The sequence below is a fragment of the Typopeltis vanoorti genome, chromosome 11 (assembly GCF_054136105.1).
Source record: "Typopeltis vanoorti isolate ZY-2024b chromosome 11, IOZ_Tvanoo_1.0, whole genome shotgun sequence".
NCBI classification, from domain to species: Eukaryota; Metazoa; Arthropoda; class Arachnida; order Uropygi; family Thelyphonidae; genus Typopeltis; species Typopeltis vanoorti.
This window is the reverse complement of record NC_143559.1, coordinates 118,733,294-118,746,476: the sequence shown is the minus strand read 5'-3', so window position 1 is coordinate 118,746,476 and position 13,183 is coordinate 118,733,294. Positions and strand designations below refer to the sequence as shown.

General features: G+C 36.6%; 1 protein-coding gene across 2 annotated transcripts in view; it reads left to right on the top strand.

Moving 5' to 3' along the window:
• Polr3I (RNA polymerase III subunit I) overlaps nucleotides 1-13,183 on the top strand; it is a 76,967-nt gene that overhangs the window by 17,784 nt on the left and 46,000 nt on the right. The window contains exon 3 of one of the 2 annotated variants that reach the window (XM_090400312.1): nucleotides 6,408-6,522. The exons of the other annotated variant lie outside the window; for it this stretch is intronic. Within the exon in view, the coding sequence (XP_090256438.1) occupies nucleotides 6,520-6,522 (3 nt within the window). The 5' untranslated portion in view covers nucleotides 6,408-6,519. The remainder of the gene's footprint in view (nucleotides 1-6,407; nucleotides 6,523-13,183) is intronic. 2 annotated transcript variants of the gene reach the window in all.

Genomic DNA, 13,183 nt, shown 5'->3' with positions numbered 1-13,183 from the left:
GAATGAGTGAGCAGGAAGTATTTGAGGAAATAAATATCCTTCGTATTAATAAGGTGATAGGATTTTGATAACATATCACCATGCATCTTAAGGGAATGTTCCAGGGAATTAGCAGTAGCATTGGCATGCCTGTTTAATAAGAGTCTTACAAACAACACAGGTTCCAAAGGAGTGGAAGTAGGGTAAAATTTTTCCACTGCATAAAGGTGGCGATAAGGCTGTATCTTCAAATTATAGGCCATTCTGGAGATGTGGTGAAGGTACTGGAGAGATTAGTGAGAATTAGGATACAGAAATGGGTTGATAACAGCAGTATTCTCTGTAGTTATCAGCATGGGTTTGTTAAAGGGAGATAGGTAGAGATGACCTGCTAATGCTTCTGCCTGGTATCTCCACTGAAGAGACCTCAATAAAGGTTGAAACTAGTCTGGGTTGTGGCCCTTCCCTTAATGCATAACATTAGACATATCCGCAAGGAGATGTGTTTTGCATTTGGGAGATACTGAGATAGGAGTGTTGGTATCTTGCTCCACCTTTGCAAGGAATGCCCTGGTGTTGTACCACCTTACCCCAGTCCTGAAGATACTTTCAGGCACAAACTTTATTTGTTCACACTTGGATAAAGGATTAAACTAAATTTATTATTAGAGATCATGTTTTATTAACTTATGTACTATAACAAGGTGACAAATACCTTGGACAGGGGAGATGCATATACAGTGGTGTATTTGGATTTTGGAATGGTTTTTTAAATATTGCCACACGACAAACTGTTAAATAAATTGAAACAGATGGGATTGGATAACAGACTTCTGAGTTGAATCATTGAGTCAGATAGGTATCAAAAAGCTGTATATGTGGGTGCAGTATCTTGAAAGAGATAGGTCACTAGTGGTGAACAGCAGGGGTCAGGTTTGGGACCATTATTGTTCAATTTGTATTATGTTAATGATGTTGGGATGAGTTTATCTAGCAGAACTTGAATAGATTGCATGAATAGGCAGGTAAGTGAACTGTCAGTTCAGTGTTGCAAAGTATAAGGTTTGAGATTTAGAAAGCAATAATGGGATGCAAAGTTTTTAAAATTTTTAATGGAAGTAAAAGAGATTAGAGATCTAGGAGTGATGGTGGACAGTGACCTAAAATTCAGAGGCCACTTGCACAAGTTGTGAAGATGTTACATCGGATAATAGTAATGATGAGGATGACCTGACATGCAGAAATAGAGAGGTTATGATGGCATTGTATAAGGCCTCGATCAGGCCTCATATGGATTTATTGAACCAGATTTGGTTGCCGGGTTTTCATGGTGACGAGAATATGTTGGAAAGGGTTCGGAAAAGATTCACAAAGGTGGTCAGTGGTCTTTGAAATGTGGAGTACAAGAACAGATTGATTGTAAGTTGCAAAGCTCATGAATAGGAGGAAGGGTGGGGGAGGGAATATGATTGGGACATAAGTTAGTCGGGAGTTGTTATCATGTCAACATGGAAGATATTTTTCATATAATTGGACGAGGGGAACAAGAGGCCATCACTGGAAACTGTATAAGGAGGGTGTGAGCAGAGGACTGAGGAACAGGTTCTTTGAATGGAGAGTGGTTGGTGAGTGGAATGCATTGCCTGAGTGTGTTGTAGGTGTAGACACATTGAATGAGCATTGTGTGCAATAGTGTGTACTTCCCATGATGAGCCTCTGACTCCATGGAGGTGAAATCAGGTGATAATAATATTATTATTATTATTATTATCATCACCTGACCTCCATGGAGTCAGACTCATCGTGAGTGGCACACAATGCTCATCCAATCATGCCTTAAACTGATTCACTGTGTCTACATTCACAACACACTCAAGCAATGTATTCCATTCATCAACTACGCTATTCAAAGAACCTGCTCCTCAGTCCTCTGCTCACACCCTCCTCATACAGTTTCCAGCAATGGCCTCTTGTTCTACCCTCCCCCTCCTCCAATTCTATGAAAAATCTCTTCCATGTCGACCTGATAACAACTCCTGACTAGCTTATATGTCTCAATCATATTCACCCCCCCCCCTCCTCCTATTCATGAGTTTTGCAACTTACAATCAATCTGTTCTTGTACTCCACGCATTTCAAAGACCACTGACCACCTTTGTGAATCTTCTCTGGACCTTTCCAACCTTTCCTCGTCACCATGAAAACCCAGCAACTAAATCTGTGCACAATAATCCATATGAGGCCTAATCAAGGCCTTATGCAAGCATCATAACCTCTCTATTTCTGCATATCAGGGTCCTCCTCATCATTGCCATTATGCAATGTGGCCTCTGAATTTTAGGTCCTTGTTCACCATCACTCTTAGATCTCTCATCTCCTTTACTTCCATTAAAGTTTCCCCATCAAGTGTGGGGAAACTTTAAAAACTTAGCAACATTGAACTGATAGTTCCACTTGCCTGCCCATTCATGCAATCTATTAAAGTCTCTTGTAAGGCCATAACATCCACTTGACTCTGCATTGTTGTCTCCAGTTTTGCATCATTTGCAAACAAATGCATATCAGTAGTTAAACCCCATCCCAATATCATTAACATACAAATTGAACAGCAATGGCCAAAAACTGACCCCTGCAGCACACCAAAAGAGAAAGTGACCTTTCTCTTTTGGGATACTGCATCCCCATATACACTTTCTGATATACCTATCCAACTCAGAAGTCTGTTATCCATTCCTGTCTGTTTTTCAGTTTATTTAAGAGCTTGTCATGTGGCAGTCTATCAAAAGTGTTTGCAAAATCTAAGTACACCACTGTATATGCATCTCCCCTGTCCAAGATATTTGTCACCTTGTTATAGTACATAAGTAAGTTAGTGAAACATGATTTCTCTTTAACAAACCCATTCTGATAACCACAGAGAATACTGCTATCAACCCATCCTACTTTTCACCAATCTCCCCAGTACCTTCACCACAACTCCAGATATATAGACCAGCTCTGATTTGAAGCTACAGTCTTATCACCACCTTTATTCAGTGGAATAATTTACCCTCCTTTCATGCTGTTGTAAGACTTTTATTAAACAGGCATGCCAATGCTACTGTCAGTTCCCTGGAACATTCCCTTAAGATGTGTGGTGACATGTCATCAAATCCTATTGTCTTATTTGACATCAAGGTTATTTATTTCTTCAAATACCTCCTGCTCACTCACAATTAAACCATCCACTCCTATGTCCTCTACACTTAATTTCCTCATGATTCCATCCTGATCAGAATGAAACACCCTTATAAATTAATCACTTAATACCTCAACAATGTCTTCTGCAGCAGTTACGATTCCACTACTTACATCCATTAACATCATCTTACCATGATCATTCTTCCTTCTACTTGCTACATATCTAAAAAAAAAACTCTAGGTTTTTTTTTTTGTTTGTTTGTTTTTGCCTGATTTGCCAATTTCTGCTCATACTCTACTTTTGTTTTCCTTAATACAAAACTCTCCTGGCTTGTTCTTCATGTGACTGATTATTACCATTATTCATCTTATATTTCCTGCAAAGTACTTTCTTTTTCCAGATTTCATGCTTAAGCTCCACATTCGTCCATTTTACAACTACCTTATTCAGCTACAGGCCTTTGGAATACATTCACACATTGATGCTGTTATGTATTTCTTTGTCAGTTCCCATGAAGCACTTATTTCCTTATTGCTCAACTCCTCATTCCATGGTATAGCTCCACGCTGTCTCCTAAGCTTGTCATAATCACCAGCTTTATAGTTCCACAGACATCCTTTCCTCACAAAAGTCTGCATATGACTAGCCACAACACAGGTTATTACTTCATGATTACTTTCACCAACTGGAGGAAAGTGTGAAACCCCTATCACAATTACATCTTCTGATGAAATGATAATAATATTAATAATGTACAGAAAAGGTTGAAGATGGATAGAATAGAATATTTTTTTCTTGTAAATGTTTCAAGAGTATAATGTGAGTAAGACTTAGTGATAATGAACTGTCCATGGTAGTTCTCTCAAATTGTTTACAATTTATTAATTGTAATTTACAGTAATTACGTGCAAAAGTCTGCAAAAAAGAAGACTTTCCAGTATATTTAAAATAATTCCAATGCTGGAAAGTCTTTTTTGCAGACTATTGCACTTGTCAGCATTTTCCTGATCAGATTCTATTCTCAATGACTTTTGCAGTCCTCATCCAGTAAGCCTGTTTTCTTTATCACTGTTGTAATCTCTCTCCATATAGTCCTTGCTGGAAAATCATGGGATAAAATTCCAGTGGCAGCCAAAGGATATTTGTAAAGTGAGAGATGATTTGTCAACACCTGATATCTTCAATCTTTCATTTTGAAAGAACATAGTCTTTTTAATGTATGATCTCAAGTGGTCTCTCAAAAAAATAATGGATTGTTTCATCTGTAATCCTCCAAATTAATGTGAACTATATAGAATCCCCATTTCTTATGTAAAAGATACCTCTGAACACGAAAGGCCCAATGGACTCTTCTGTTCAGAGGATGGACTCTAGAACCAAAGTGTTGCAATTTAATTTCAAACTTTCTAGCTCTTAATATACTGGAAAGGTTCATAACTGTATTTTATTTTTAATCTAATATACCAGCATGCTTGCATATGAAATATAACCATTGCTATATTTAATTTTTAATTTGATTTTGAATTTCCTATAGTTCTTTTTGTCATTATTTGATTATGCTATAGGGACTTATGGAAAAATATCTGTTATTAATTCTGTTAAGTTAATTAAATTTAGTTCTTTTCTTTTACTCTGGTATGTATTTATTTAGATTTTTGGGAAACCCATAGGTTCCATTATGTATCAGTAAATTTCATCTGTTGTGAATTTTATCTGTCATTTTTCATGATTCCTTCCATGAAGGCATAATATAATTTTACATTTGCCAAGTGTGTGGATTGATCATTGTAGTTTTTTGATGTTTTGTTTAACATATTGACTCATAGTGTTAAAAATGAAACCAATTTCATTTTATAAAGCCATGTATTCTATCATGTGTTCTTGACATAAAAAGAGCATATTTTGTTTTATAAAATATGTAATATAAAATATATAACATACTTTCATTTGAACTAGTGTAAAATGCATACAGGGATTTTATGCTATTCAAGTAACAAATGCACTGTAGAGTTGACTTCCATTATTATGGTTGTAAGGGATTTCATAATATAAAAATTTGCTGAATTTAAAAATGTCTGTTTCCATCTGCATTAAGATTAAAAGATTGTTCCAAGAAGTTAAAAGGAAAACATAGGATTGTGTGCGTGCATGTGTGTGCACGAATGCCATAGATAATATCAAAACTTGTGTGGAATTTTTGGTAATGTTAAATTCCAAATTAATCTTGAAAATTGGGATCTCAGAGTATCTCCTATCTGTAGAAAAACTCTGAAGAACAATAGTAATAATAGCATGTTGTAGGTTCCACTTTTTTTTCCTGCTTTATTTTAGCACAAATAAATAGATCATTAATACTGAACATTATCAGCATACACTTTAGTGATTTATTTGTGCTAAAGGTTGAAAGCTATGATACAGTTCTAGCAGGATAAAGCGTTTACTCACACTACAAACACAACATTGTGGATCATAAATTCTGAAAGAAATGTGTGTGATAAGTAAGGCTGTTTCACTCCTACATTCTCCAGATGTAATGTCACAAAACTATTTCCTGTTAAGGAATCTAGAGAGAAAACTGCTGACAGTCTCAACAAATTAGAAGCACTAAAGTAAAATACTGCAGTCTCTTACTTGGAATCTTGTCATCATGCTGTTTTAAATTTTGCTTTAATTAAAAATGGTCTCATTTTTAAATAATCATTATGTATTTGCTTCTTTTTTTTTTTAATATTCCATTTTGTTCTTTATTCTAACCTTCAGGCAGTATTACTCAGACTTCTGTACATGATGTACCATCATCTCTTTTTTTTTTATCTGTATGTTTATGTAATATTTTTTCTTATTTTTGAACTTTGATTTTTTTTTTTTTTACATCATTAGCCTCATAGATAGAAATTAAATTAGATTAATGAAATGAGGGGGGGGAATCTCTGGTAAAAACATGAAAATACTTCATATAAATTTCTATAGTGGCTTCTTTCTAATCCTCCAATGAGTAGCTCTGCTGTGGGAAGCATGCTAGAATCGGGAAATCATGTCTGATGATGATGATAATAATAATTGACAACACATTATATAAAGCTGTTCCTAGCCTGCAAACTTGCATAAGTATTTAAAAATGTGCCTATAAAAACTGAAAAGTCATTTGTTATATCATTCATATGTGCTTCTTGATATTAAGCTGGTTATCTTCAGATATTCAAAATAATCTCTGCAGTAAATTGTTGTATTTTTTTATATTTCCTAGAGCAGAAAAATCCTGTTGTCTCCATCCAAACTGTTTTGTCTCCTAAGAAAGCCATATACAATTTCTCACATGACTTCTTAAATGGAAGGTAATCCCAGAATAAGCACCTTCCATGGTAAGTGATGTGATGAAATTACTTGGCCAGTTGCTGATACAGATATATAAATTGTATTTAGAAAATTTTTTATACTTATTTAGGTTGAATAACAATTTATTTGCAGTTACATATACCTGGATTCCACTATCATAACAATGCCACCTCAGCAGTCAATATTGCTTTCAAATCCTGTAGCATACAGTCTTATGTATAGCTGCACTCTCCTGAAACATTGAGTATATTATTATTATTAGACCTCCAGGGAGTAAAGGGCTCATCAAGGAAAGAATATTTCTCTACATAATAAAACGACTTGTATGTCAAGACAGCTCTGATATTCCATCTTCCCTGGCACGTAAGTTGAACTTTTCTGTTCTGTAATAACAGGGAGGTTCTGCTTACATGGTCAAAAATGGAATGAACAAGCATTTATCCATTGTTCAAATGCTTGCCACTACTGTATTTTGAAATGTTCTGCTTTGAAGACAAATGTGTTCAACAGATACTCTTTTGAATGGCAGTTAAAAGTCAAATAAATATGAAATACTTTAGATTGCTACATGTGTTAAGTTAGTATAACTGTAAGCAGTACTTTTTGAACTTCAGTAGAAGTAAAATACTATAAACTTCCAATAGTTAACTGGCATCTAACCTTAACATGGTATTAGCATAAGCCATTACATTCCTCTGTCATCAACATGCAAGCTTATTAATTAAAAAGAATATACCGTATTTTTCCATGTATAAGATGCCCCATGTATAAGATGAACCCTACTTTTCAAACCCCAGATTAAGAAATCAATATTTTAAACATAAAATAGAAACATTTTATATTTATTTTAAATATTCAAAATATATTTACTAATTAGGTAATATTTCCTAATGTAAAAAATGTCCAAAAAGAAAATTGTTTTTTTCTTTTTGGACATTTTTATGGGCTAGTGCTCAAAATATTGTTAATGCATTAACTTACCCTGCCAATGAGCTGCAGACGTATGAATGCTTTGAGTTCTGATTGGTTTATTCAGAATCAGCTGTTAATGTCATCAGTCAACAGAGTTAACAAAGGCTGGTGATTGGCAGAAGCCTGTTCACAGAGACAAGGTATTGGCAGTTTCGCCATGGCAACTGTGGGTCTCTAAACCAGTTATCCCTCCCCCTCGTGTATAAGACGACCCCAAATTTTTGGTCTAAAAATTTTAGAAAAAGTATCTTCTTATACACGGAGAAATCCGGTAATTTAGTATTGTAAAATGTAGTCATTTCTTTATATGTTTCATGTGTTAAGGCTTAATAGTTGTGAGGACATCATGTTGGTGGGTTTAATGGAATATGAACAGCACTGGGAAAGGATTAAAAACTATTTTAATTGTTCAATATTCCATCTCCGTTACAGGGACATCTTCAAGGAGTACAAACTAACACTTGTAGCATATACATTTATTTAGTATGTAGTCATTTACTGTTGTGTATTATTACTATTACTATTATTACTATTATTACGGGCAACTCCAGGGAGTCATTGGACTCATCAAGGGAGGCCCCAAATCATATTCATCACAACTATTTGACATTCATACAGTATCTATCATACCTCGCCTTAAACTCATTCACTGTCACAGCATCCACCACAGACTCAGGGAGCGCATTCCACTCATTCACTACTCTAAAAGTAAAGAACCCAGCTCTAACACCTTTACTAACCACACTTTTGCCCAGTTTCCATGGATGTCCCTTAGTCCTCCCACAACCAGCCCTGTTCTCAAAAATATCTTCTGAATTAATTTTATAGAAACCCTTCAGTAATTTGAATGTCTCAATCATATCTCCCCTCCTCCGCCTATCAACCAATTTTTGCAACCCACAAATCCTCAACCTGTTCTCATACGGTTCATTCCACAGACCTGCTATCATCTTGGTCACTCGCCTCTGGATCCTCTCCACCTCCTCCCCATCAAGAAGAAACCTAGGTGACCAAATCTGAGCACAGTAGTCTAGATGGGGTCTTATCAAGGCTCGATACAGAGGAACAATAACCTGCTTGTCTCTGCTTGTCATCGTATTCTTCAGCAACCAAGTGATTTCATGAGCTGTTTTGGTCACTTTTGCAATGTGTCCCCTAAATTTCAATTCCTTATCTACCAACACTCCTAAATCTCGTGCCTCATCAATTTCCTGGAGCACGGTTCCACCAATGCAGTAAACTGCCGCCAATCTTTTCACCCCAAAATGCATAACCTTACATTTTGCCACATTAAACTGACATCCATTCTCCTTAGCCCAGACCTCCAATCTATCCAAATCATCCTGCAAAATTTTGACGTCATCTGCATTCACTATTGCCCTACCCAACTTCGCATCATCCGCAAACAAATGAACTGTTCCTCTCAGATCATTTCCTATATCATTTATGAACAAATTAAACAGCAGTGGTCCAAGAACAGATCCTTGTGGCACACCACTAGTCACAGGCCGTCTTGTGGACTCTACTCCCGAGTAAACCACTCTCTGATATCTCTCCATCAACCACCCTCCTATCCATCTCACCAACCCTATGTCCATTCCCATATGCTGCAATTTACTGATTAGAATTCCATGTGGAATCCTGTCAAAGGCCTTGGCAAGGTCCAGTAGAATCACCGTAAACCCATTACCCTTATCTAGTTCAGCCGTCACTGTGTTATAATACGTGAGCAAGTTACTGAGGCATGACCTACCCTTCACAAAACCATGCTGTCCCCAATACAGTATCCCATTTTCTTCTATCCAATCTTATATTTTCCTCTTGACTATTTTCTCTAAGACCTTGACAATGATTCCTGATATGCTAATCGGTCGGTAATTTACTACAGCAGTCTTGGAACCACCTTTATGCAGTGGAACTATTTTCCCCTCTTTCCACCCGCTCGGGACTAACCCAGACCCGAGACTCAAATTAAACAAAATGGTCAAGGGTACTGACAATTCTTTAGCTGCTTCTCGTACAACACGAGCTGGTATACCATCCAATCCCACAGATGTATTGACATTGAGGTTATGCAATAGACTACTCACCTCCACTTCATTAACCACAATTCCCGTATAATCTACTGGTTTATTCGTTTCTGCAATGTCACCACCTGGATGATATACTTTTGCAAAGTGCTCACTCAGTAACTCAACTATCTCAACTGATTCAGTTACCTCCCTACCATCGGCATTCTTTAAAATCAATCTGCCATGTACATTTTTCCTTTTACTTGCTACATATCTAAAAAACTGTTTAGGATTCTCTTTAGCTTGCATGGCCAATGTTCTTTCGTAATCCTTTTTTGCTTTTCTTACCACACTCGTCACCCTTCTGGCCTGTGCTTTATACTGTTCATGTGCCTACCGGTCACCCTTCTCCTTAAATTCCCTCCATAGTTGTTTCTTTTTTTGTAACTCAAGCTTAATGGTGTTATTCATCCATTTAACCCCTACTTGATTTATTATTCGGACTCTAGGTATACAGTCAGCCATTGCTTCATGCAAGCACTTCTTAACTACCTCCCATGCACTATCAACTTCTAGTCCTTGCAGTTGTACATGCCATGGCACTGAACCAATCAAACTCCTAAGCTTGTCATACTTTCCAGCCCGATAATTCCACATGTACCCTGTCTTAATTGAAAATTCTACACCTTTAGCCACCTCCCAAGTTAAGACCCTATGATCACTCTCACCGATTGGTGGCAATGTGGTCATATTTGTTACAGCCAAATCCTCAGATGTAATTACTAGGTCAAGCACTCTCTGACCCCTAGTATTTTCCATTACATGCTGTCGCAGATAGTTATCCCTTAATAACCGCATAAAATCCAGTTCCTTCCTCCTGTGTGTCCTCTCCTCACTCCAATCAATGCGACCATAGTTGAAATCTCCCATAATAATCACCCTCCTTCCACCCATTTCTTCTATTTGCTTGTGCATACTGTCACCACCATCTTTTCCATCACCTGGTCTATAGCAGCACCCAATTGTATATTTAGTTCTGCTAGCCACAATCTCACACCAAATGGCCTCAAATGTGCTCTTTTCTCTATCCTGCAATTCAACTTCTATTCTCCTTGGCTGGAGCTCATCAGCTATCATCAACAATACTCCTCCCCCCATTTTATTCTCTCTGTCATACCTGAACACACTATACCCATCACATTCAATCCCACTAGTTATATCATCTACAGTCAGCCATGTTTCACTAATACCTATAACCTGTGGTCTGGAAGTGCCAACCATGGCCAAAAACTCTTCCTTCTTGTTCCTAATACTCCTAGTATTAGTGTACATGAATTTAAGACCCCCATTAGCCCCAACCCTACCTTGATGCCTTATATTAACTATCCCACTCAGATTTGTTGTCCTTATTTGCTCTGGCATATTATATTCATTCTTACATTCAACTGCCTCCCTAAGGTCTGCATATCTACCGCCCCCCTTAATAAATCTAGTTTCCCTGATTCTGCACATCCACTTCATTCAACAACACTTTTTAAAGTCTCCTTACACCAAATCCATTCAAATGCAAGCCATCCATCTTATATAGATCCTTTCGCCCATCGAACTCACTCCACACGTCCATAAATTCCACACCACTCGTCATACATAACCCATGCATAAAGTCATTTGCAATTATGGCCCTCCTTTTAAACACTTCACTGTCATACCGTGGCAAAAGACTAATCATCCTAACTCTCTCACTCTTTTCTTTTGCTACCTCAACAATTCATTCAGGTCCGCTATCATTTCCATTTTATCTCCTTTCAAATCATTCGTACCTGCCACAACAATAATTTCTTTCACCCTTTCCTTTTGCTCTCTAATAGACGCAGTTACGTCCTTTATGGTCGCACCAGGTTGGTACGATTTTGTCAAATCCTCTACTAACACACCTCGTACTAACGAGTCTCCATACAGCACTCTATCCTTCATTTTGTTCATGTTCACATTCATACGTCTATTTTTCCTGTCATACCTTTTATTATTGGTTGGGTCATTCAGTCTACTTTTGTTCATGCACTCTAGCTGCTGTTTTGCTCTTTCTATCGCACTATTCAACAACGCGATCTCACTCAATGCATCTATCTCATCTTTTTTGTTCTCTGAGAAACCATTTATACTATCATTCACACTTTCTACATTCACACTCTCACAATTTTCATGTACAACCTTGCCGTTTCCTGTCATATCCCTGTTTCCTTCATTCTGAAGGTTGACAAAAATATCACACTCACGATCCGAAATACACTTCAATTCCGCATTCTCCCTACATTTTCTACACACATTCAATCCTTTATTATCATCTAACCACACTCCGCAAAGCGTACATTTCACAGCTAGTTCACTGACTCATTTCTTTTATGCTACCGTTCTTTGATAACGATGGCGAACCTTCATTACTGGCTGCCATTTTCCTTCGCACAGGTGCCATTATTATCTGTGACGTGTTTTGTCAAATTATACCCTAATCTTTAATAATTATTCAATTAATAAATAAGAGGGAAAAAAGTACAAACATCAGAACATTTAAGTACTAAATATAATTAAATAAAATGAAATATAACTAAATACAGTAACTTAGCTTCGTTTTGTCTTCCACCGTTACGCGTTCGATTCCGACGGTACCAAAATATATTATATCGCGACAGCAACTAACTTCCAAAAAACAACCACCGAAGTACACTCGTATTCAGAGAAACAATTTAGCACTCAAAAACGTAGAAAAACGGGGAAAAAAGCGGACTATTCACCGATTAAAAATCACTTTCCTATGTGTTACAAGTGTTAATTTGTACTCCCTAAAGATATCTCTGTGACTGGGATGAAATATTGGAAGAATTAAAATAGTTTTTAATCCTTTCCCAGTGTTGTTCATACTCCATTAAATCTCCAACATGATATCCTTCTATGTTTGATTGGTAATTATATCAATATGATTCACGTTTATATGCATTTGTATAACAAGATAGTTTTCTGTTATGGTGCAGTAGTTTGAGGTTACTGATGAACAGTTCCACAAGTTTTCATTTACTCAAAAATACAAATTTTATAAAAACTATACTTATGATATTAAACAACAACAAATTAATAACCTTTATTTATTTTTTCTTGAAATAAAACATATCACAGTTGCAGCTTTCAAAAAGGCAAACATCTGACACTTATTGTCTTTTGTTCTCAGATGATATACTGTTTGAATGATATCTCAAAGGATATTAATAGTTACCTTTCTTGCACTTGTTGTCTCATGACCAAGCCCCACTAAGCACATGCTATATGACTTATGTCTTGTAACAGAATGGAGGAGTGATTGTCCTTGTAACAAGGAAGGAGTTAATAAACTCTGTTTTCCTGTACATGCATTAGCCATAATTAAAAATGGAGCATATTACTACATTATTGTTAAAAAAAAATCAGTTGATTCCTGAAGTTGTCTCAGAAGTGATGCAGAAATCTTTAATTCTTGGATTTATTGAAAACAGAAATTCTTAGTAATCGTATTACTTAAGACTCGTTGCGGGAGATCGAACACTCACAAACTATAATTATCACACCTTATCTTGATTGCATATTTTCAAGCACTCATCACCCATTCTGGCAATGCATTCCACTCATTCACTACCTGCCAAGAAAAAAATCTCCTTTTCACTTCCCTACTCAC